Here is a 24227-nt window from a genome sequence, read left to right on the forward strand (position 1 = left end):
TTAAAAAGAGCAGTTTGTGTCAGAGCTCTCTCAACCCCACCCACCTCACAAGGGTGTCTGTTGTGGGGAGGGGAAGGGAAAGGAGTTTGTGAGCCGCTCTGGGACTCCAAGTGAAGGGTGGGGTATAAATCCAATCTCTTCTTCTTCTCCCAGCCATGCTGTCTAGCAACTGATATATGAAGGCATAGTGCCTCTGGGATTGTATGGAGTAGATCAGGGATCCCCAACGTAGCAGCCGTGGCCGCCGTGGTGCCTGCTGACATCTTTCCTGGTGCTCTCCAGGTGTTTTAAGAAAGTGGGTGGGGCTAGGTGGGGGTTTTGCCCAGCAACGCTTCTGATTGGCCACTGGAGATTTGGTGGGCTGCAGAGTTCCCCCTAAGCTGAGTTCGTGTGAGCCAGCTCACAGTGTTCTAGCCTCCCGCTCACACATTTTTGTCTGAGCTCAGGAAGGAGGGCTCCGGAGCAAACTAATTCATGCAGCAGCCGAACCGCTCACCCCAACTTTAATGCCAGTAGAGATTTTGCTCACAAGACTCTACAGCGTAGTGGGAGCATTGGTTGGCTGTACAGATTCTTTAAAAAAACACCTTGCTTGGGCAGCTGGCACTGCAGGACAAGGATCTTCACTGTGTGGCTGGAAGTCGGCTGCAGCCGCCATTTCGTAGCTGGTCCCTCTTCTGCGGCAGCCATTTTGTGGCGGTACCCGCCACCCTGTGTCAGAATTCTGGAGGTGCCCATATGACCAGTAGCCGTTCGACAGGGTTAAAGGAAGTCATCGCAGGGATCATGCAGGGCTCTTTTTGTAGCAGGAGCTCCTTTGCATATTAGGCCACACACCCCTGATGTAGCCAATCCTCCAAGAGCTTACAGTAGCCCCAGTAAGAAGAGCTCTGTAAGCTCTTGGAGGATTGGCTACACTAGGGGTGTGTGGCCTAATATGCAAAGGAGCTCCTGCTACAAAAAGAGCCCTGCGAAGACTCTTGTCCCTGAGTGAGTTCGAGTACTTCCTTGAGCTCTAAAGCCGCGTCTCAAATGCTTTCTTCCCGCACCGCCCCCCAGAAGCGCAAGACCACCACCATCTCTGTGGAAGTGAAGAAGTCCCAGCACAAGTACATCATCGGCCCCAAAGGCAACACCTTGCAAGAGATCCTGGATGCCACTGGAGTCTCTGTGGAGATGCCTCCCCTCGAAAGCAGCTCGGAAACGATCATCCTCCGGGGGGAGCCCGACAAGCTGGGCCCAGCTTTGACTCAGGTCTACGCCAAGGTAAAGGGAGTCTGCCGCTGTGAGTCTTGCGGGCGTGACGTGAGCTGGAACCCTGGAAGTGGGTGGTCCTTACCTGGAAGGGGGAAGGCTTGCCCTCTGCGGCATGCGGGGAGAGCCAGTTTGGTGTAGTGGTTAAGTGCGTGGCCTCTAATCTGGGAGAACCGGGTTTGATTCCCCACTCCTCCACTTGCACCTGGCTGGATGACCTTGGGCAAGGCGTAGTTCTGATAAGAGCTGTCCTTGAAAAAGAGCAGTTTCTGTCAAGAGCTCTCTCAGCCCTCACAGGGTGTCTGTTGTGGGGAGGGGAAGGGGAAGGAGTTTGTAAGCCGCTCTGAGACCCCTTTGGGTAGTGAAGGGCGGGGTATAAATCCAATCTCTTCTTCTTCTTCTGAAAGAGAAGCAGTGTCAGGTGCCTAGGAGAGATTTCAGAGGTAGGCAAGGTGGCTTTTGTGGCTCCCCATCGTGTGTCCCTCTGAGGGCTTCTGTACACAAAGACTTGCACGGATCACCTTTCTCTTCCTTGTGTGGCTCGCAGTTTTTGAAACTCACGTAGTAGAAAATGTCTCCTATCCCAGTAGAGGGTGGCGGGTCTTTCAAAGATTCGCTTTTTGTTGTGGTTTTCCGTCTCCTCTCCGCACCTACCAGCCACTGCCTGCCATGGTTGTGTTTGCTGGCTTCTTGGGAAGAAGTCCAACTGCGTTTAGTCGGGTTGGATAATTCTGCTTTTCCTCAGTATGTGTCGATGAATCAGACCTTTGCTGAAACAACGGATCATTCGCATAGCAGTGGACATCACTTCTGGTGTTTGGGTCGCTAGAGTGGTGTAGGGTGGATGCCTAAGCAGATGACGCTGTAGCGGCACCTAGTGGCAGAACGCAGGTATTTCAAAACTCCCAAAGTGGATGGGAAATGCTTGTGTTGCGGGCTACTGAGGATGTCTCTTTAAACGAAAACCGACAATACTAATCCAGGTAGTCAGCCCCAGGAAGGCAACTGTGTGTGTCTGCTTTCCCTTGACCTTTCTCTTGCTTACTCCTTCAGGCGAAGAGTGTGATGGTAGCTGAAGTAACGGCCCCGGCCTGGTTACATCGTTTTATAATCGGAAAGAAAGGGCAGAACATTGGCAGAATTACCCAGCAGCTACCTAAGGCAAGTGATCCTGGTTCAGCCAGCCTCCGGGTTTGCCGAAGTTGAACAGAACTGTCATAGATGTACAACTTGAAGAGCATTGGATCTTAATATACAACAAGTGCGGAGCCTGTGAGACTCGCGGGGGGGGGGATCAGATCTCTCCCCCGTTGTGCCTGGCCGCTGCAGCAGCAGCGTCTGGGACAGGGCCGGCTCACTCACTAGCCGAACTAGGCAATCGCCTAGAGCGGGATGGCCCTTAGGGGCACCAAACTGCACCCGGCCCCGTACTCCGGGAGTTTCTTGATTATTTGTGGTTTTTATTCTTCCTAAAATGCATTTCTTTTTGAAAATTGGTGGGCGTACGGGGGGGGGGCATAAGGGATCCTCGCCTAGGGTGAAAAATAAGCTGGGGCCGGCCCTGGTCTGGGATTCGCTCTGGGCCTGAAGCGGCTCCCGGTGTCTTCTGCTGCCAGCTCTGAAGAATTTAAATCCACCCCACCCCCGTATCTTTTCAAAGACTTCAGATTTTTTGAAGACCTGGGGAGATCTTCCCAAGTTTGCAGGGAAATCTGTTTAGTGTCCTCGTGGCCCAGTGGAGGTAGATCGCCACAGATGGGTACCACACTTCGCTCCTAGACATATAGGTCCCATTTGCTTCGAAGGAAAGGTTTCCAGTAGAGATGTAAAATTTCTGGAAATTTTGAAGCTCGGGAAAAACCGTTTTTTTCCAGTTTTTTTCGGAAAAAAATGGAAATTTTTGGAAAAATTGAAAAAATGCTACATTAGCATTTCTTTTGTCTTTTCTAGATTGAAAGTCATTCTGTTACTTTAGGAACATAAAATATGACTATGGACATTTTTACTTGGCATGAAATTATCACAACTAGCATATTAAAAATATAGTGTATCCAAACAATTATTACAAACAGAATACCCACCCACATGCAAAAACAAAACTGAAACTTTTTTATTTTCTTCTGACAATCGCACCTCCTAAAGGAAGAAATGCATCTTGTATATTAGAAATGATTTGGAAAATATTTGAACACCTTGTCTTAAAATATTTTATTCATCATGTTAAAATAAAACGTTCCCATAATCAATTTCTTTTCTTTTCTTTTCTTTTTTCAATTTTTTGGGAAAAAACAAAAAAGGCTTCAGGAAAAAAAACGTTTTTTTTCCGAATTTTTTCCGGGTTTTTTCCGGGCCTTCACATCTCTAGTTTCCAGTGCCTGGTAAAATCTCCAGTCAAAGTGTGTTCTTTGCCCCTTCCTCATGGATAAGAAGGGATCGTCATCTGAGTAAGAGCTTAAAGAAACAAGAACAGAACTGTGTAATTTGGTTTGCATGCAAATTACTATTAGCAATTAGAATAAAGTTTACCAAAAAACATTGGTCAATATGTATCGGTTTTCCTGTTTTCCAAACATTAACTTGCTTTGGTTACAAGGTTAAAAAAACAGCACTGTTCCTTGCACATCACACACTGTTCAAAACAATGCAGCACTTGAACTCATAACAAGAAGACTGTCCAAAATGTATTCACAGAATGAAGGATGTTACCAAGACCAGATTGCTCTAGGATGATTTGGCAAGCATTCTGGTATGTGTTGTTTGCAGTTTTCTTTCTCAGACATCGAAGGCTTCACTGTTCACAAACAAGCATCCAACAGTCTTTACCATCATCTTATACATTACTATGGTATTCCCAATAGTGAGACAGAGTATCTCCTCTAGTTAATTAACAGGGTTTGTGAACACTGAATCGTTCGATTTCTGAGGACGAAAATTGGAAACAGCACATACTGGAACATTTGTCAAGTCATCTTAAATTTTTGAGCTATCCGGTCTTGTTTTGTTTGTTTTTTTGAAACCCCCGAAGAGGTATTTTTATTGTTTTTTAATAGACTACAAAACTACAAAGAAAAAATTGGGAAGGGACTACATCTATGGATAAAGAAAAGATACCCACACTAACTAAAAACCCAAGAGTGAGAGATCATATCCCAGTTAAACTAAATGTTAGTATTAAATTTGTTAATAAGACAATATACTTGTAGGGTTCTTGCTTTGCACTGCTTCTATGTTAGTAAATTAGTTATCTTGAGAATCCGGTCTTGTTGATAACATTCTTCACTCTATGAACATATTTTGGACAGTCTTCTTGTTACGAGTTCAAGTGTTGCATTGTTTTGAACAGTGTGTGATGTGCAAGCAACTATGTTTTATTACCTTGTAACCAATGCAAGTTAGTGTTTGGAAAACAGGAAAATTGATACATATTGACCACTGGTTTTTCGTAAACTTTATTCTACTTTGCTAAAAGTTATTTGCATACAAACCAATTGACACGGTTCTGTTCTTGTGTCTTTAAGCCCTTGCTGCTGGATAGCAGAAGCAGCCTTGCAAATAAAGGCTGCAAAAGGCTGTGGAGTTACTAGTCCACATGCTTACTATCACTGTTCATCCCCCCCCCTTTAGATACACTTGTAGCACATAATCTAAAAACTAAACTTTTGCAAAAGTGCACCTGTCTTACTTTGGAAGCCATTCTCACCACAGGTAAGCACCGTAAAGCACCCCAGTGCACCTTAAACTGAAAAGACACGATTTCATCCTGAGTCTCATGTCTTCCTCTACCTGCGAGGCCTGCCTATTTAAAATATTGCTCACCTGTTTCAGGTTCACATTGAATTCACGGATGGAGACGAGAAGATCACATTGGAGGGACCCACCGAAGAGGTGGAATTGGCTCAGATGCAGATACAGGAAATCATTCGGGATCTGGTGAGCACTCAGTTACTGCCCCTCTCTGCAAGGTTATTCATTCTTTCCTAGGGACGATGAATCAGACGCATGCACAAGCAGGTTAACCAGGGAGCTGCATTAATGGCACTGAAGCCCAGGCTTTGGAGCAGTGTTCGTTGACTCACAAAGGATGCTCGGTAGAATTGCTGCCTTCCAGCAGAGTCTTTCTCCACAACTGAGAAACGGTGTCTGTGTCCCCCTCCCTGCCTTTACAGCTCGGTCGAATGGATTACACCGAAGCGCTCATAGATCAGCGATTCCACCGCCATCTGATAGGGAAGAATGGAGCCAACAGTGAGTTTTTTGTGTGTCCTGGGCTTCTCTTGTTGATCTCAACAGCTAAGGCTCTTTGCGTACATGGTTGTGTGTCACTGCATGCGTGTTCTGTGCAAATGCTTTTGAAACTTCTGCCTCAAAGAAACCTCTGTTCTGCTAGCTAGCTGTATGAAGAACACTGGCTTTTACACCGTCTTCCAGTTGGTTTTGCATAACTCTGCTGAAGGTGCCCTGCTGGCTTTTACACAGGTTCCAGCCTATCTGTACAACTTAAAACACTGGGCAGAGGGTAGATTCTGTCAGGATGCAAACCCTATGCCTTGTGACAGTCATCTACAGCTGGGGTGTCAAACATGTGGCCCGGGGGCCGAATCAGGCCCCCCAGAGGGCTTCTGTCAGGCTCGCAGTGGAACTGGCTGTCTTCTGCTTCTTCTTCCAGTTCTGCTGCTGCTGCATCATCGTAGATTCGCAGCTTACAGATACACACCTGAACAGCATACTCAAGATTGTAACAGCACAGACATTTTGATGCAATAGTTCAGAGCAAGAGGTGTCCGTTATCAGACACTTAAATAAACAAAATATTGCAGGGTGCTAATGTTTAAGCATGTCTTTGTTTTAAGTAAAAAAAACAACCCTTTGTGTTTGTGTCCTTTATAAAGTTTATACCTCCGCTACCTAGCATTACATTTTGTGACACACCCGGCCCGGCCCGGCCCAACAAGGTCTCACTTATGTCAGATCTGGCCCTCATAACAAATGAGTTCGACACCCCTGATCTACAGAATAACCCTTTGTGCAGTCTCATTCCTAGCCTTTGAAGCCTTTATCTTGGCACGTAAGACTTGCTAGAATGAGGAGGGCAGAGCCCTTTTTTGGAAAGGGACCAGACAGTGACAATCTCATGCCTTCCTGATCCCCGGGCCCCTCACCCCTTTGACATGCTCATTCATGCCTCACCTGGACCATGACCCACAAAGGGGTGGGGGGGCGGGGAGGGTATTAGTCTCTCTCTGATACTGTTTCCCGTAACGCCTGACAGTCAACCGCATCAAGGAACAGCACAAAGTCTCCGTCCGCATCCCCCCCGACAACGAGAAGAGCAACCTGATCCGGATCGAGGGGGACCCCCAGGGGGTGCAGCTGGCCCGCAAGGAGCTGCTGGAGATGGCCGCTCGCATGGTAAGGGAGGCAGGGGGCGGGGAGGGGAGGGGGGCGGCCCGCTCTTGGCATTGCCGGTATCATATAAGGGAGGGAATTTGGGGTCAACAGTGGACATAACGGTGGTGGGAGACTCCTCAGACGAACTACGTTCCGGCTCTTATATCCCAAGTTTCTCTTACGCGGAACTTGAGGCAGCTCACTTAGAAGAAAACCAGGGCTATTTTTGGGCAGGAACGCACAGGAACGGAGTTCCGGCTGGCTCCTGAGTTGGCCACGCCCAGCAGAAGCTCATTAGCATAACAGGCCACACCCAACAGCAGAAACCCATTGGAATTGGCTACATTAGGGGGCGGGGCCTAACATGCAAAAGAGTTCCTGCTACAAAAAAAACCCTGGGTTTTGACAACAAACAAGGTAAACAGAATAAGAAGCAAAAGGTGGGTGTGGCTGGATGACCACACTTCTGGTAACATGGAGGTATGGCCTAATATGCTAATGAGCTGTACTATCAGGGGTGTGGCCTAATATGCTAATGAGTTTCTGCTGTTCGGTATGGCTTATTATGCTAATGAGTTCCTGCTGGTTTTTTTCTACAAAAAAAGCCCTGAAGAAAACACACATAAAACAAAAGAAATTTGAACCAGTTTACAACTCAGCAGACAAACGGGCAGTCGTTGTGGAGATGTGTCGGGCCGGTACTGGTTCTGCCGGCAGGATTTGCCAAGGCCCATGGGCTGATATACAATCTGTTGATACAAAAATCCCTAAGCTCTCCACCTACCCCTTCAAACTACAGCAGGCTGGGAGGAGAAACAAGAAGGCAAGACCCAGGGCGGTTGGGATCCAGGTACCTTTGATGGATCGGCCACAAGTGGGTGGGGCTGTGGCTGAGTGGTAGAGCCTCTGCTTTGCGTTCAGAAGGTCCCAGGTTTAATCCCCAGCATTTCCAGTTGAATGGTTCAAGTAGCAGGTGATATGGTCACAGGCAACGATCCCTCTAAGCTGTGGAGTCTTGTGAGCAAAAGTTCTACTTTGTGAGCTATTGCATTAAAGTTGTGAGCGAGCGGTTGGGCTGCTGCATAAATTAGTGTGCTCTGGAGGCATCCTTCCTGAGCTAAGACAAAAATGTGTGAGCTGGAGGCTAAAAAACTGTGAGCTAGCTCACACTAACTCAGCTTAGAGGGTTAGGGTTAGGGTGCAGGAGCACACAGGAGCGGAGCTCCGGCAGTAAAGAGCCCAGGGGGCGGGCACATGCAACAGGCCCCGCCCCCTGCTCCCAGCAGCCCTCAGTCAGAGCAAGAAGCAGCCAGGTAAGCTGCAGAGCTCCCCCCACCCCGGCCCCCTGCCCCAAAACAGTCCAGTGGCACTTTTAAGACCACGTTTTATTCAGGTACAAGCTCTCCCTCCTCTGCGAGAACAGATCTGTACGTCCCCCCCCCCTCCAATAGCTAGCAATCCAATATAGTCCAGTGGAGCCTGAGCAGTGGGTGTTCCTTCTGACACACTTCCAGTGATGTCAGGGGGTGTGGCACATGCAAATAAGTTATGCTAATGAGCTCCTGCACCTCTTTTTCTACGAAATGACCCCTGGATACGGAAGACCCTCCACCCAAGACCCTGGAGAACTGCTGCCCGTCAGAGTAGGCGACACTGACCTTAATAGGGTTATTGTAAGGCTAAAATGAAGGGAAGAGGTTGGAGGCTGTTTTGGATCCCCACCGGTGAGAAAAGCAAGGGATCATAGCCAGGTCACGGAGATGGGGGCAGGGTATCATGATGCACCTGCCGCTTGTCACCTGAAACGTGCTCACTCCAAGCACTAAGCGCACAGACACGACCTCACAGGCCTACGGATGACCCATGCTGTGGACTCGGATTGCTTCTGATGGTCTGTGGGCCTTTCCTAGGAAAACGAACGCACAAAAGACTTGATCATTGAGCAGCGTTTCCACCGGACCATCATTGGGCAGAAAGGCGAGAAGATCAAGGAGATCCGTGACAAGTTCCCAGAGGTAGGATTCAGAGCGTTGCCCAGATGCGTTTCCGGGAGGCTGCCAGAAACTTAACTAGAGATCTCCTCTACGTTCTTTGGCGGAACGTGCTGTCAAGTTACAGCCAACTTATGCAGCTGCTGGTGTGACCTTGGGTCAGTCACAAGTTCTTTCCGAGCTGTTCTCTCACGAGCAGTTCTTGAGAGAGAGCTCTCTCAGCCCCACCTACCTCTGCTTGGCTTCCAAGATCTGAGATCAGGCTAGCCTGGGCCAGCGAGGCTATATTATTTTTATACCACAGCTCAAAGAAGTCCCAGTAGCACTGAGTCCTGAAGTGTTTCTCCACCGCCATCCTTTTAGGCCTGGAGAAACGGAACTTAAAAATCTGACTGGTTGCTCGGCTGGTCTGACTAGAAAAGGTTGACCTCAGCGATGGTCTGATTCAATAGAAGACAGCTTCATATATTCATATAAGCCACACATGCTTTCCTGAGCTCCTTTGGAGGAAAGCCAGGATTAAAACGCACTGGTTCAGAACACAAGCAGAGTCCTGCTGGATCTGACCAGCGGTCCATCTAGTCCAGCCTCCTGTCTCACACAGGGGCCAGTCAGTTTCTCTGGAGGGCGAACAACTGGGCTTAGAGGCCGAGGCCTTCCCCTGATGTTGCCTCCTGGCTCTGGGATTGAGAGGTTGACTCCCTCCGAATGTGGAGGTTCCCTTTCGTCACCCTGGCCAGTAGCCACTGATAGACCTCTCCTCCATGAATCTGTCCGTTCCCCTTTTAAAGCTGTCTATACGAACATAAGATCCATCTTCAGCACCAAGGAATGTTTGAGCTTTGCAAGTAAAGCCACGCTTCCCTATTCGCTCCAAGCTGGAGTGCGTCATGGGTGGGTCTCCACTAATATCACAACCGGGAAGGGGCGGGGGGAAACGTTTCTTCCCAGGCTGCATATTGACCACAGTTTCCCCCCCCCCCCCAGGTTATCATCAACTTCCCGGACCCTTCCCAGAAGAGCGACATTGTGCAGCTGCGTGGCCCCAAAAACGAGGTGGAGAAGTGTGCCAAGTATCTCCAGAAAGTCATTGCAGAACTGGTGGGTTCCGTCATGGTCACGACCAGTGTTCCCTCTTAAGCTGAGTTGGCGTGAGCTAGCTCACAGTTTTTTTAGCCTGCGGCTCACACAGTTTTTGTCTTAGCTCAGGAAGGAAGGCTCCAGAGCAAACGAATTGATGCAGTAGCCAAATCACTGGCTCACCACTTTAATGCCAGTAGCTCACAAAGGAGAATTTTTGCTCACAAGACTCCACAGCTTAGAGGGAACATTGGTCACGACTCTGCATCTCCCCCCCCCCCGCACACACCTTCTATCAGAGTGGCCAAAATGCCCTTAGTGAGCACTCGGGCACCTCTTGTACTGCCCAGCTGTTGGAAAAGCAGAAGGGGAGGGGGAAGGCAAGTCTTCCCCCCCCCCCTCCAGAGTCTTCTTGAGTGCTTCTGCTGAACAAGATGTGCTTTCTGTGATTTGTCTGGGGGCAGGGGCGGGGATCAACGAGCAAGTCAGGGATCTGGGATTCAGGGGGACGCAGGGCAGGTTCCAGCATCCATAGGCTCGTAGAGTCGGAAGGGACCTCCAGGGTCATCTAGTCCAACCCCGTTTGCCAGAGCAAGCCAAAACCGTGGGTTGAGCTGTTAAGCTAAAGCGGGGCGGATCAGCTCAGCTTCTGCGCGGTCAGTGGTCTCCCTCGAGCAGCGAGAGGGCAGGCTGTGAACAGCCCCCCCCCCTACTGATTCCACCATTCTTTCCCCGACACTAGATTGAGAACAGTTTCTCCATCCCCGTTCCCATCTTCAAGCAATTCCACAAGAACATTATTGGGAAAGGAGGCGCCAACATCAAAAAGGTAAGGATGCGAGACCCCTCCCCCCCACGTACCAAAATCCCTTTTGCTCAGGGTGTTAAAGAATCGGGTTTCTCGACGGGGCGCGCCTACACATATGCAAGCAGTGTTTTGCTGCTAGTCGCAGAAAGAGATGGCTTCTAAATTTTTGAGATCTAAACCAGTTAGGGACAGATGGGTCGAACCCAGTATCCCGTGTTTCCCCTAGAATGCTCTAGGGCAGTGGTTCCCAACCTTTTTGGTAGGGTGACACTCAGGGGTCATTTCATAGAAAAGGAGGTGCAGGAGCTCATTAGCATAACTTATTTGCATATGCCACACCCCCTGACATCACCGGAAGTGTGTCAGAAGGCAACACCCACCGCTCAGTCTTCACTGGACTATTTCGGATTTCTAGCTATTGGGGGGGGGGGGAACGCGCAGATCTGCCCTCACAGAGGAGGGAGAGCTTGTACCTGAAAGCAGGCCGGGGGGGGGGGCTCTGCAACTTACCTGGCTGCTTCTTGCTCCTCGTGGCCTGACTGAGGGCTGCTGGGAGCAGGGGGCGGGGCTTGTTGCATGTGCCTGCCCCCTGAGCTCCTTACTGCCGGAGCTCCGCTCCTGTGCGCTCCCGCGGGAAATGACCCCTGGTGACACTCAAATTCAAAAGCATGCACCGATCAGTAAAGCTTTAAAAGCCCTTTTACAATCAAGCTGTAAACCCACCTTTGGGTTGAGAAATTGGCTGCTCAAGACAGTGCTCCTCAACCTGTCCAGGCTCATTGAAAGGCAAGCATGTGATGGGGGGGGGGGTCATGTGACTGGAAGAAGAGGAGCTAGACTGGAGTCGGGCAGAACCACAGGCAGCAGACCAAACTTGGGGACAAATAACAAGGCCGCACCAGGAAGTAGCAAGAGAATAGACCATTGGCCAGAGCCATGGAAGAATCCACCCAGTGACTTCACCTCCCTGTCCAGCTGTTCTTCTTGGCATAGATGGCAGGAAACACGGTACCTCGACGTAGTAGGTCCTTCCAAAAGGCAGCAGCTCACCTCACACCCCACCCCCAGAACCCCACACTTTGTAGGGAGTTCACAACTCGGTAGGGAGGACTTTGTGACCTGTGGGTTGAACAATATTACTAGCACAGAACCCGGGAGTCCTGGTGTAAGGATTAGAACTTACAGAACTTAGGCTTTTATTAATGCGACCAAGCTATAAGTTTTCACAGGCTGGTTGCAGCCTGTTTGGGGCTGAGCGTTAATTAAAAACACCTGGTGGCCTTGACCAACTGATAAGAGGCCTTTACCGAACGTCGGGCAGTAGTCACACAGGGAACGAACAGAGGCTGAGGCCTTCAGGACTGCAACCAGGAATGCTGAGGACTATGCCTGTGGGAGTGGACTCTCTTTCTTAAACCTTCGGGTGAGAAAGCCAGGTCGCAAGATTACCCCAGTGCAAGTTGTTTTTTGCAAGTGCTGTATTTTGTGAGTGGTTTCTGCCGAGCAAACACTCTTTGTTATCTGAAGGATTCAAATAAATGCAGAGGTATTTTTAACCTATCTTGCTGGGAGTGTCTGCTGAGTGTCTGTCTGCATCCTTGAGAGGAACCCAGATGTAAAAGAGCCTCAGAAAAGGACCAAGACCCAGTGAGGATCCCAAGGCCCCAGGTGGCTGTGAGCTCAGCACCTGAGAACGGGAGAGTGTTTGTCTTTGGTCCAGACACCTGGTTTAAACGGCTTCCGACCATTTGCCCTTCTTGAAGGCAGGGCTATTTTTGGGCAGGAACGCACAGGAACGGAGTTCCGGCTGGCTTCAGAGTTGGCCACGCCCACTACAGCCAAAACATCTGCATGCATGGCTACAGAGGGAAGGCCTGGAGAGCGACACACACACACACACACCCGGCGACTCTGAGGCGGGCAGGCCAGGGGCCCCCTGGAAGGATCGGGGAGGCATTTAAATGTCTCCCCATGCCTTCCCTGACCTGTCCAAGAGCTGGTTTGCCAGGGCTCCCTGCAGCTGCGGTGCGCCCAGGCAAGCCAAGGGAAGGCATGGGGGTGTGGCCGAATGTGCTAATAAGCTGTGCTGTCAGGGGTGTGGCCTAATATACCGCGTTTCTGCTGTTGGGTGTGGCCTATTATGCTAATGAGTTCCTGCTGGGCTTTTTCTACAAAAAAAGGCCTGCTTGAAGGCATGCGCTTTTCCATGCCTAGCATCTCAAAGGGTCACAGAGATGCTTCCTTTTCTAGTGTTCATTGAGCCACCAGGCCTCCAGGGTCCAGGTTTGATACTGTCTCTTCACAATAGATTCGCGAGGAAACCAATACCAAGATTGACCTCCCCACAGAAAACAGCAACTCGGAGGTGATCCTGATAACCGGGAAGAAGGCCAACTGCGAAGGCGCTCGGGACCGCATCCTGGCCATCCAGAGGGAGCTGGTGGGTGTGTGAAGCCGTTTCCTCTCTAGTCTCCCCCACCCACCCCCAACCCCATCCCGAAACCCCCAAGAGACCATCCGAATGATCACCCGCCCCCTGCTTTGTGACCGAGTGCCGTTTCTCCCGCCTTGAGCCAAGAGAGGGGTTTTTGTAGCCCTCCTTTCATCTCTTCCTTTCCCTCCCCTCTCAGGCGAACATCAAAGAGGTGGACGTCTCTATCCCGGCCAAGCTGCACAACTCGCTGATCGGGGCCAAGGGGCGGCTGGTGCGCTCCATCATGGAGGAGTGCGGCGGGGTGCACATCCACTTCCCTTCCGAGGGCTCGGGGAGCGACAAGGTCACCATCCGAGGGCCTGGCGAGGAGGTGGAGAGGGCCAAGCGCCAGCTGCTGCAGCTCGCCGAGGAGAAGGTACCGGAGATGCAGGGCTATTTTGGGGCAGGAACGCACAGGAACGGAGTCCCGGCCGGCTCCCGAGTTGGCCACGCCCAGCAGGAGCTCATTAGCATAACAGGCCACACCCAACAGCAGAAACTCATTCGGATTGGCTACATTAGGGGTGTGTGGCCTACATGCAAAGGAGTTCCTGCTACAAAAAAAGGCCCTGGGTTTTGACAACAAACAAGGTAAACAGAATAAGAAGCAAAAGGTGGGTGTGGCTGGATGACCACACTTCTGGTAACATGGGGGTGCGGCCTAATAAGCTAATGAGCTGTGCTATCAGGGGTGTGGCTGGATATGCTAATGAGTTTCTGCCGTGGGGTATGGCCTATTATGCTAATGAGTTCCTGCTGGGCTTTTTCTACAAAAAAAGCCCTGCGGAGATCCGAAATCTCCGTTGGAATAGGCCAGAGGAGGAGCACCTCTTCTCAGCTTGTGTCTTTATTCTGGCTCTTTTTTCGTGGTGAAATCCGCGAGGCTGCTGACAGCCAAGCTGAAAACAGATCCTGCCGGTTAATGTGACATTTCGAGCCTGCAGGCACCTCAGAATTTGGACACAGGGTGGTGGACGCAGCCCTAAAATGGCTGTCAAAGGAAGTGGACGCTGCCACAAAATGGCTGCCGTAGCTTACCTTAAGAACATAAGAGATGCCAATGTTGGATCAGGCCAGTGGCGTGGCCCATCCAGTCCAGCTCAAAATACTAGGTGCCGTCAGGAGGTCCACCCACCAGTGAGGTCAGGTACCATCAGGAGGTCCACGTAGTGGGAGATTCAAGTTCTGTGGTGGCAGCTGGTGCCAAAGCCACCCTTTAAAAAATCTGCACAGCACAGCCAATCAGATGCCTTGCTGAGCAAAACCCAGCTGGCCCCACCCATTTTCTGGAAGTGCCTCGTGGGTGCCAGGAAAAGGTACGGTAGTTGCCATAGCATCTGTGGAGACCCCGTTGGGGGTTTGTGACATAAGAGTCCCAGTAGACCTTATCCACAGGTGAAGCAACTATGTGGAGAGCTCTCTCACAGTAGAGAAAACAACAGCAGTACACAGATTTAGAAGATGGGGGCATAAAACCTCAGGGCAACGCCATTATTTTACCCTCAGGGCTGAACACCCACAGCCAGAGGGTGGTGAATTTGCCTTGGGGAGTCACTGTCTGTTGAAGAAGGGCCTGCCCCTTGTGGACGGCTTCTTCGGCGCCCTCCGACCTTCCCTCCCCGTCCCGCCCCTTTCTCCCCTCCAGCAAATCAACAACCACTCGGTAGAGCTGCACGCCAAGCTGGAGTACCACAAGTTCTTGATTGGGCGCGGCGGGGCCAACATCCGCAAAGTGAGAGACCGCACCGGCGCCCGCATCATCTTCCCCACGCCCGACGACAGAGACCAGGAGCTCATCACCATCGTCGGGAAGGAGGATGCCGTGCAGCAGGCTCAGCACGAGCTGGAGAGCCTGATCCGGAACCTGGTAGGCGTACCGGAAACACCGCGGAAAGGCAGGCAGGGGTACGGGCAGAGGGTTTAACGGCTCGGAGAGGATGGAGCTGCACGTCCCAAGCAGTCTCCGGAAGGCTGTTTTTATTTCTGCCATTTTTTATTTTATTTTTTTGCCCCCCCAGAGGGGTTTTTTTTATTGCATTTTTATTAAGACTACAAACCACAACAGAAATGAGGAAAGGGGGGCTACATTTAGGGATAATGAAAAGATACCCACTGCTACCTAAAAACCCAAGAGAGGAGATCATCAAATTAGCTTAACATACGTTATCTCTCAATCACACTAATCCCATTACGAACTGAGTCAAGTATAGTATTATCTTTTTCAAATCTTAAATTTAACTGATAACAAGGAAGACCCCTAAGCATCTAGTATCAATATTTTCAAAGGCACAATTCAGAGTCCTTCAGCCTTCATTTTCCCTTGCCCAGTCTCTTACGTAATTTATAAGGACTTTTAGGGGCAGCTGCCCCTTTCTTTGATAGAGAGTCCTCTCCGGAAGACCCCAAGTCCAGCTTGCCACTGCCATTTTTGAAATGGGAAGTGTCCCAGCATGGCAACCCTCCAGTCCCTCTTCTCGTAGTCAGGTGGTCCAGAGAGAGCCAGTTTGGCTTAGTGGTTAAGAGCACGGACTCTAATCTGGGAGAACCAGGTCTGAGTCCCCACTCCTCCACATACAGCTGCTGGTGTGACCTTGGGTCAGTCACAAGTTCTTTCAGAGTGGTTCTCTCAGGAGCAGTTATCGAAAGAGCTCTCTCAGCCCCATCTACCTCAGCAGTGTTCCCTCTAAGCTGCGTTAGTGTGAGCTAGCTCACAGTTTTTTAGCCTTCAGCTCACGCATTTCTGTCTTCGCTCAGGAGGGATGGCTCCGGAGCAAACTAATCTATGGAGCAGCCAAATCACTCGCTCACAACTTTAATGCCAGTGGCCCACAAATTAGAATTTTTGCTCACAAGACTCCACAGCTTAGAGGGAGCACTGTCTCATTGTGTGTCTGTTGTGGGGAGGGGAGGGGAAAGGAGATTGTAAGCCGCTCTGAGACTCCTTCGGGTGGTGAAGGGCGGGGTATGAATCTAATCTCCTCCCCCTCCTCCTCAGGAACTCAGAAGCTGTTCTTCAAAGGAGTTCCGAGGAGCAGTTCAGCCTCACGTTGCATCTGTGAGGTGTTACGCAGGAATGTGCAGGGCTATTATTGGGCAGGAACGCACAGGAACGGAGTTCCGGCTGGCTCCTGAGTTGGCCACGCCCAGCAGGAATTCATTAGCATAATAGGCCACACCTAATAGCAGAAACTCATTTGGATTGGCTCCATTAGGGGTGTGTGGCCTAACATGCAAAGAAGTTCATGCTACAAAAAAAGCCCACGGTTTTGACAACAAACAAAGTCAACAGAATAAGAAGCAAAAGGTGAGTGTGGCAACATGGGGGCGTGGCCTAATATGCTAATGAGCTGTGGTGTCAGGGGTGTGGCTTAATATGCTAATACGTTCCTGCTGTTGGGTGTGGCCTATTATGCTAATGAGTTCCTGCTGGGCTTTTTCTACAAAAAAAAAGCCCTGGGAATGTGTCTTGTCGACCTCACTCCGTTCCCTGTCCTAACAGAACCGGGTTTGAACTTGGTTTCTTTCCCAAAGCCCAACTTACAGACTTCAGTCCCGAGTTAATGCCGTCAGCCGTTGGCGGGGGAAGGTGCTGCCAAGCCACATCCAACATAGCAACCCCCATTGGATTGTCGAAGCAAGGAGACGATCAGAGGTGCTTTGCCGTCGGTCCGCCCTTGCTTAGCAACCCTGGACTTCCCTGTTGATCTCCCATCCAAGCACTAACCCGGGCCAACCCTACTTAACTTCCGAAAGCCGATGAGATCGGGCCAGCCTGGGCCATTCCAGGTCGGGGCACTTGGCACAGTGGTGGCCATTGGCCACTCCCAAGCCACCAAAGGTGAGCACTGCAAACGTGAACTACCTTTGGCTCACGGTGGGACAGGGCCTGATCTCTCAGCAAACCCACTTCTGTTTCCCTTTCTCTGTTTCCCTTCCTCCCTGGCTGCTTAGCCTCTGGTAGCATGAAAGATTCCGGAGGCTTCAAAACTTCTATGGAATGTAGCTGTGCTGGTCTTAGCAGAAGAGCTGAATTCAAGTCCAGCAGCGCCGTGGAGACCAGCAAGATTTCCAGGCTAGAAGCTCCTGAGAGTCAGAGCGCCCTTTGCCAGCTGAAGCTTTCCCCCCCCCCCCCAATTTTGTTAGTCTAATTTGTTTATTTATTAGATTTATACCCCGCCAAAGCCGGCTCAGGGCGGCTTACATAACATTTTTAAAACAGTTAAGACCGACATAAAATCTAAAGTGCTAGACATTCACAGTTTCCCTGTTCAGCGGTGAACATGTTCCAATATTCCCATATCCAATATTTTTGTGACGGGAGTCAGTCAATACAAGAGTGGCAGTGGCAAGTTCCCCGGGAAGGCTCTGATGTTAAACCAGATATACGCCAGGGCTATTTTTGGGCAGGGACGCTCAGGAACGGAGTTCCGGCTGGCTCCTGAGTTGGCCACTCCCAGCAGGAACTCATTAGCATAATAGGCCACACCCAACAGCAGGAACTCATTAGGATTGGCTACATTAGGGGTGTGTGGCCTAACATGCAAAGGAGTTCCTGCTACAAAAAAGCCCTGGGTTTTGACAACAAGCAAGGTAAACAGAATAACAAGCAAAAGGTGGGTGTGGCTGGATGACCACACTTCTGGTAACATGGGGGTGCGGCCTAATGTGCCAATGAGCTGCGCTGTCAGGGGTGTGGCCCAATAAGCTAATGAGTTCCTGCTGTTGGGTGTGGCCTATTATGCTAATGAGTTCCTGCTGGGCTTTTTCTACAAAAAGAGCCCTGGAGATGTTAGATATGGTCAAATGTGGACAAAATGCCTGGTGGAAGAGCTCCGTCTTGCAGGCCCTGCAGAATTCTAGCAAGTTCTGCAGGGCCCTGATATCCTCCAGAAGCTCGCTCTACCCGGGGTGGCGCTGCCACAGAAAAGGCCGTAGCCATGGTGATGGCCAGTCTGGCCTCTTTAGGGCCAGGGAGAACTAGGAGGTTTTGTGTCCCAGAATGCAGTGCTGCTGGACTCAGAGCTAGCTCTCCAGAACTTCTGAATCCAGATGGGGAGGCAGTTTAGCAAAGCCAAACAACGTCTTCCTTGGAATATGTGTGATTCGGAGGGGAGGCTTTGGCATGGAAGCTTGAGAAAGGAGCCGCCATTTTCTCCCCTGCCCAGGATAACATCATTGAGGATTCGATGCTGGTGGAGCCCAAGTACCACCGCCACTTTGTGGCACGCCGGGGCCACGTTCTACGAGAGATCGCCGAGGAGTATGGGGGCGTCATCGTGAGCTTCCCCCGGACTGGTGTCCAGAGTGATCGTGTTACGCTCAAGGGAGCCAAGGACTGTGTGGAGGCAGCCAAGAAGCGCATCCTAGAGATCATCGGTGACCTGGTAAGTGCGCGTTGGCCCTCTGAATGGTGGGCAGGCCGGTAGCTACAGTGGGGCTTTGGGGGGCGCCACCCCCTTTTTTAAAGGCACAGCCCCACAAGAATGTCTCCTGTAAATGCTTTTTTCAATCATTTAAAAATATTTTTAAAGGTGTGCGCTCCTTTAAGCAGAATAGGGTGATGTAGTTGACTAATTCCCACACTGAGCAAGGGGGGTTGGAGTAGGTGACCTCTAGGATCCCTTCTAACTTTGTGTCAATAAACTGGTCTCCTTTAAGGGAGTTTTTCTGCATAAGTGTGAGCTTTCTTGACTGTAGAAGGCATCATTCCCACCTGCTGGCTTGTCATCAGAATTCTTGCTTAGGCTGGCAGAAGTGATTAACTTGCAGCAGCTGAGAACTGTCATCTAAAGTGGTCGACAGCTTGCGATTGAGAGGTCTATCCTGGTCACAGCTTTCTGCTGGCTAAACGGCTTTTCTTCCCGCACTGAGACGTTCAGCCCCACCAGCAAAAAATTTGCCCAACAAGCCACAAAGTCCTGGTTACGGGCCCGATGGTGGGCAGGCTTAAGATACGCCTGTGGTATCTTCCCTTGTCCTTGGCCCATGCTAGACATAAGGGGCTAATTGTCTGAAAGATGACTCTGTCAACTCTCTCTTCCGGTTTTTCCAAATGTTCAGTAATGCCTCCTGCCTGGCTCATTTCTGCCGTGCACTCCAGTAACGCTCCCTTCCAAAGCCGCCATACCGAGTTAGTCCACTGGTCCATCCAGCTTGGTGTTGTCTACTTGTCTGGCAGCATCTCTCTCGAGCAGAGACCCTTTAACCGGCGATGCCGGGGAATGAACCTGGGACCTTCTGCATGCAGGCCAGGTGTTAAACCACTGAGCTCTACCGCCCCTTCCTGTCACACTCTAATTCTTTGTCTCCCGACCCGTGCGCAGGAGGCTCAGGTGGTGCTGGAATGCGTCATCCCGCAGCGCTTCCACCGCGTTGTCATGGGAGCCAAAGGTCACCGGGTGCAGCAGATCACTCGAGAACACGACGTGCAGATCAAGTTCCCAGAGCGAGATGACAATCCAGGTAGGGGGGGAGGGAGGGGAAGGATGAGTAGCAGCCCCCAGTTTCAAGGCTGGAGCGTTGGGTTTTCTTGCAGGCAGCTTATGTTTTTTTCAGCATCTTCCCTTCCTCTCAGTTTGGTGCAGTGGTTAAGAGCGGCGGACTCTAATCTGGGAGAACCGGGTTGATTCCCCACTCCTCCACTTGCAGCTGCTGGTGTGACCCTGGGTCAGTCACAAGTTCTCTCAGGGCTGTTCTCTCAAGGGCAGTTCTCGAGAGAGCTCTCTCAGCCCCACCTACCTCACAAGGTGTCTGTCGTGAGGAGGGGAAGGGGAGGGAGACTGTAAGCCGCTCTGAGACTCCTTCGGGTAGTGAAGGGCAGGGTATAAATCCAATCTCTTCTCCTTCTCCCTCCCACCCCGAATCTCTCCTGTCCGCACCCACCAGGTTCAGAAGCACAGCCTCAGGAAAACGGTGACATCAGTCCCGAGCCGGACTCGGCCCCCCGCAAATGTGACACCATCTTCATCTCGGGGCGCAAGGAGAAGTGCGAGTCGGCACGGGTGGCATTACTGGTAGGGATCCCGTGCCATTTGTCCGGGTGGGAGAGGGGGAGAAGAGCACCTTGGCAGGGAGGGTCCAGCCGGGCTGACGGCACGAAGACTTCGGTTCTCATAGCTGGGAGGAGGAAGGCTGCTGAGGGTCCCCGGTTGGTCTTGCTTCTCGAGGGCCGCTTCAGAGAGACTCGGCCAAGGCCGTGCGTGACTTAAGATCCGAGCTCAGGTCCACGTCCTGCACGTTCTACCGTGTGTGTTAAGTGTTGCCAAGTCACTTCCAACTTATGGTGGCCGACGTCAGGGCTCTTTTTGTAGAAAAAGCCCAGCAGGAACTCATTAGCATAATAGGCCACACCCAACAGCAGGAACTCATTAGCCTATTAGGCCACACCCAAACAGCACAGCACATTAACATATTAGGCCACACCCCCATGTTACCAGAAGTGTGGTCATCCAGCCACACACCCCTTTTGCTTCTTATTCTGTTTACCTTGGTTGTTGTCAAAACCCAAGGCTTTTTTTGTAGCAGGAACTCCTTTGCATGTTAGGCCACACACCCCTAATGTAGCCAATCCTAATGAGTTCCTGCTGTTGGGTACGGCTTATGCTAATGAGTTCCTGCTGGGCGTGGCCAGCTTGGGAGCCAGCCGGAACGCCGTTCCTGTGCGTTCCTGCCCAAAAATAGCCCTGGTGGCCGTATAGAATCAGAGCGTTGAAAGGGGACCTCCAGGGTCATCTAGTCCAACCCCCTGCACAGTGCAAGAAATCCACAAATACTCTCCCGCAAACATTCCCCCACAGGCTCCTGCTGCGTCCCCAGAAGATGACAATAAACCTCCAAGATCCTCCCCCGGCCAAAATGGCCCGGAGGGAAATGGATCCCTGGCCCCATAGTGGCGATCAGCATTTCCCTGGGCATGTCAGGAACTCATATGAACGAATGGCCTCCAAAACATCCTGTTGGCAGCCTTGCTCGGGTCTTGCAAACGGAGGGGCCACAGCTTGCTTGACTGAGTCAGCCCATCTCAGGTGGGCTCTTCCTCTTTTCCTGCTGCCTTCGATTTTTCCCGGCATTATTTGTCTTTTCCCAGTAACTCTTCCCATAAACTCTCTGCTGGACTCCTTCAATCGGGAACAGTCAATTTTGCCTTTGGGGTCCCCCCCCCCAAGAGGCATTTTGTAACGTTTTTCAATGCAATAAACACTTTCCTGATCAACCGGTAGAAGGTGCTACATTTGGACTTGCTTCACACCCTCTCAGCCGGGGCAAGACTGATTTTTCACTGAAGTCCCAGCTAGAGATGTAAAATTTCCGGAAATTTTGAAGCTTGGAAAAAAAACCGTCCCCGTCCCCCGTCCCCCCCCAGTTTTTTCCCAGAAAAAAAAGGGAAATTTTGGAAAATTTTTAAAAATGCTACATTAGCATCTCTTTTGTCTTTTCTAGGTTGAAAGTCATTCTGTTACTTTAGGAACATAAAATATGACTATGGGCATTTTTACTTGGCATGAAATTATCACAACTAGCATATTAAAAATATAGTGTATCCAAACAATTATTACAAACAGAATACCCACCCACATGCAAAAACAAAACTGAAACTTTTTTCTTTTCTTCTGACAATCGCACCTCCTAAAGGAAGAAGTGCATCTTGTTCTTGCATTGGAGAGTTCAGTTTGTAACCTAGGACTTGCGTGTCCTCAGTGCACAGAAATTAGATCAATCTGATACCATATATATATATTAGAAATGATTTGGAAAATATTTGAACACCTTGTCTTAAAATATTTTATTCATCATGTTAAAATAAAACGTTCCATAATCAATTTTTTTTCTTTTCTTTTTTCAATTTTTCCAATTTTTTGGAAAAAAACAAAAAGGCTTCAGGAAAAAAACGGAAAAAAAACAGTTTTTCCCCGAATTTTTCCGTTTTTTTCCCGGGCCTTCACATCTCTAGTCCCAGCGCTAGTAGCTGATGTGGCCAATTTTCGAATGCCATTTTTGCCGATCCTCCCATACTTATGAAGCGCCAGGCCTCTGCGGGGAGGAGGCACTAGAGATGTGGACTAGGGTGCGGCGTGTACCACCCTTCTTGCCCCCCTGGCCCTCCATCTGCAAATAGTTCTTCGCCCCCCTCCCCCAAATCCTGCTTATACCATAATTCTGAAGCTGTGTCCTCCTGACCTCCTAGGCTCTGGTCCCCATCACGGTGGATGTAGATGTCCCCTTCGACCTGCACCGCTACATTATTGGGCAGAAGGGCGCCGGCATCCGCAAGATGATGGAAGAATACGAGGTATGGGCAAGGCCAACCAGGGAAGTGGCACGGGTGGGCCGTGTGAGCTCGCACATAAAACATACATGAGGCTGCCTTGTACTCAGGGCTCTTTTTGTAGAAAAAGCCCAGCAGAAACTCATTAGCATAACAAGCCACACCCAACACCAGAAATGCATTAGCATATTAGGCCACACCCCTGCCAGCACAGCTCATTAGGACGCACCCCCATTTTGCCAGAAGTGTGGTTATCCAGCCACACCCACCTTTCCCTTCTTCTTCTGTTTACCTTGTTTGTTGTCAAAACCCAGGGCTTTTTTTGTAGCAGGAACTCCTTTGCATGTTAGGCCACACACCTCTAATGAAGCCAATCCTAATGGATTTCTGCTGTTGGGTGTGGCCTGTTATGCTAATGTGTTCCTGCTGGGCATGGCCAACTTGGGAGCCAGCCGGAACTCCGTTCCTACACATTCCTGCCCAAAAATAGCCCTGCTTGTACTAAATCCAGACAATCAGTCCATGAAAGTCAGTGATGTCTCCTTGGACTGGCAGTGGTTCTCCAGGGTCTCAGGCAGAGGTTTTTCACATCACCTCCTACCAGTGTTCCCTCTAAGCCAAGTTAGTGTGAGCCAGCTCACAGTTTTTTAGCCTCTGGCTCACACATTTCTGTCTTAGCTCAGGAAGGATGGCTCCGGAGCAAACTAATTCCCGAATTGCTCGCTCACCACTTTAATGCCAGTAGCTCACAAAGTAGAATTTTTGCTCGCAAGACTCCACAGCTTAGAGGGAGCATTGCCTACTACCTGATCCTTTGAGCTTGAGATGTCGGGGATTGAATCCGGGACCTTCTGCCTGCCGAGCAGAGGCTCTACCACTGAGCCATGGTCTCTCTCCAGTGAGCTCCACTTTCATTCACCACATTCACTATCTGGGTGCGCAGAATCAAATTGTCCAAGGTTGGACCAGTGTGGTGTGTCTGGCCTGGCAGTACCGGGAGTTCCTTTGTGCCCCCCCCCCATCCATCTCTGTGTTCCCCTTGTGCTGACAATGAGCAGTAGCTAAGAGCACCACCACCAGGGGGAGACAAGCACAAATCCACCTCAGAATTTGTGGCACTGTCCATTTAGGGCTGCGGTGGCTCAAGTGGTCAAGACGCTGAACTGCAGGCTGTGGAAGGTCAGTAGTTCAGCAGTTCGAGACCCGGGGACCGCAAGACGGAGTGAGCTCCCGTCTCTAGTTCCAGCTCCTGCCAACCTAGCAGTTCGAAAGCAAGACATTGCAAGTAGATAAATAGGGACCACTTCGGTGGGAAGGGAACAGTATTCCATGCTCCTTGGTGTTTAGTCATGCCGGCCACATGACCACGGAAAGGTCTTCGGACAGCGCTGGCTCTTCGGCTTGGAAACGGAGATGAGCACCGCAACCCTAGAGTCGGATTCGGCTGGCTTTCGAGCAAGGGAACCTTTACCTTTTACCATTTAATGCAGCTCTTCTTGGGTACAAGTGAGTGTGCATTCTCCACCAGGGGGAGCCACAAGCAAACTTCTCTTCGGGAATCATTTCTTGTATCTTAAGGAAGGTCGCTCGGTCACTGCAGCCCTCTCCCCAGTTGCTTCTTCAAAAAAGGAGTTATAACTTACGGCAGGAATTTTTTTTGCTGATTGGTTAGCTGCAGGTTTAATTTCAGCCTCTCTTTCTCTCTCTCTCTCGGAGAGCCGATTGATCGCGGGAGTCAGTTAAAACGATGAGCCGCCACGCACACCCATGGCTTGTCTTAGCTTGGGGATCCGAAGGATATCAGAGGGTGGTGTTGCGTGAACGTTTCTGGGGACGGCGGACCTCAGATGGGATGCCGCAAAGGCTCTGTCCTCATTGGCCACCTACAATGCAACCAAGGGCACAGCAATCTGAAAATACCAAAATAAAGGAATTGCTGCAATCAGTTCACAAATTTACAGAATAATG

At 50.5% G+C, this 24227-nt stretch overlaps 1 protein-coding gene across 2 annotated transcripts in view; it reads left to right on the top strand.

Moving 5' to 3' along the window:
* The window catches only part of LOC107118185 (vigilin-like), a 99324-nt gene that overhangs the window by 60780 nt on the left and 14317 nt on the right, over positions 1-24227 (top strand). For both annotated transcript variants that reach the window (XM_015420464.1, XM_015420465.1), the window contains exons 8-22: positions 1060-1266; positions 2308-2415; positions 5080-5184; positions 5421-5499; positions 6524-6663; positions 8553-8657; positions 9621-9734; positions 10456-10542; positions 12830-12961; positions 13152-13370; positions 14640-14861; positions 18160-18378; positions 19318-19456; positions 19880-20007; positions 22179-22283. In XM_015420464.1, coding sequence (XP_015275950.1) covers positions 1060-1266; positions 2308-2415; positions 5080-5184; positions 5421-5499; positions 6524-6663; positions 8553-8657; positions 9621-9734; positions 10456-10542; positions 12830-12961; positions 13152-13370; positions 14640-14861; positions 18160-18378; positions 19318-19456; positions 19880-20007; positions 22179-22283 — 2109 coding nt within the window. The remainder of the gene's footprint in view (positions 1-1059; positions 1267-2307; positions 2416-5079; positions 5185-5420; positions 5500-6523; positions 6664-8552; positions 8658-9620; positions 9735-10455; positions 10543-12829; positions 12962-13151; positions 13371-14639; positions 14862-18159; positions 18379-19317; positions 19457-19879; positions 20008-22178; positions 22284-24227) is intronic.

This window comes from Gekko japonicus, unplaced genomic scaffold (assembly GCF_001447785.1).
Source record: "Gekko japonicus isolate JY-2015 unplaced genomic scaffold, Gekko_japonicus_V1.1 scaffold441, whole genome shotgun sequence".
Taxonomy (NCBI): Eukaryota; Metazoa; Chordata; class Lepidosauria; order Squamata; family Gekkonidae; genus Gekko; species Gekko japonicus.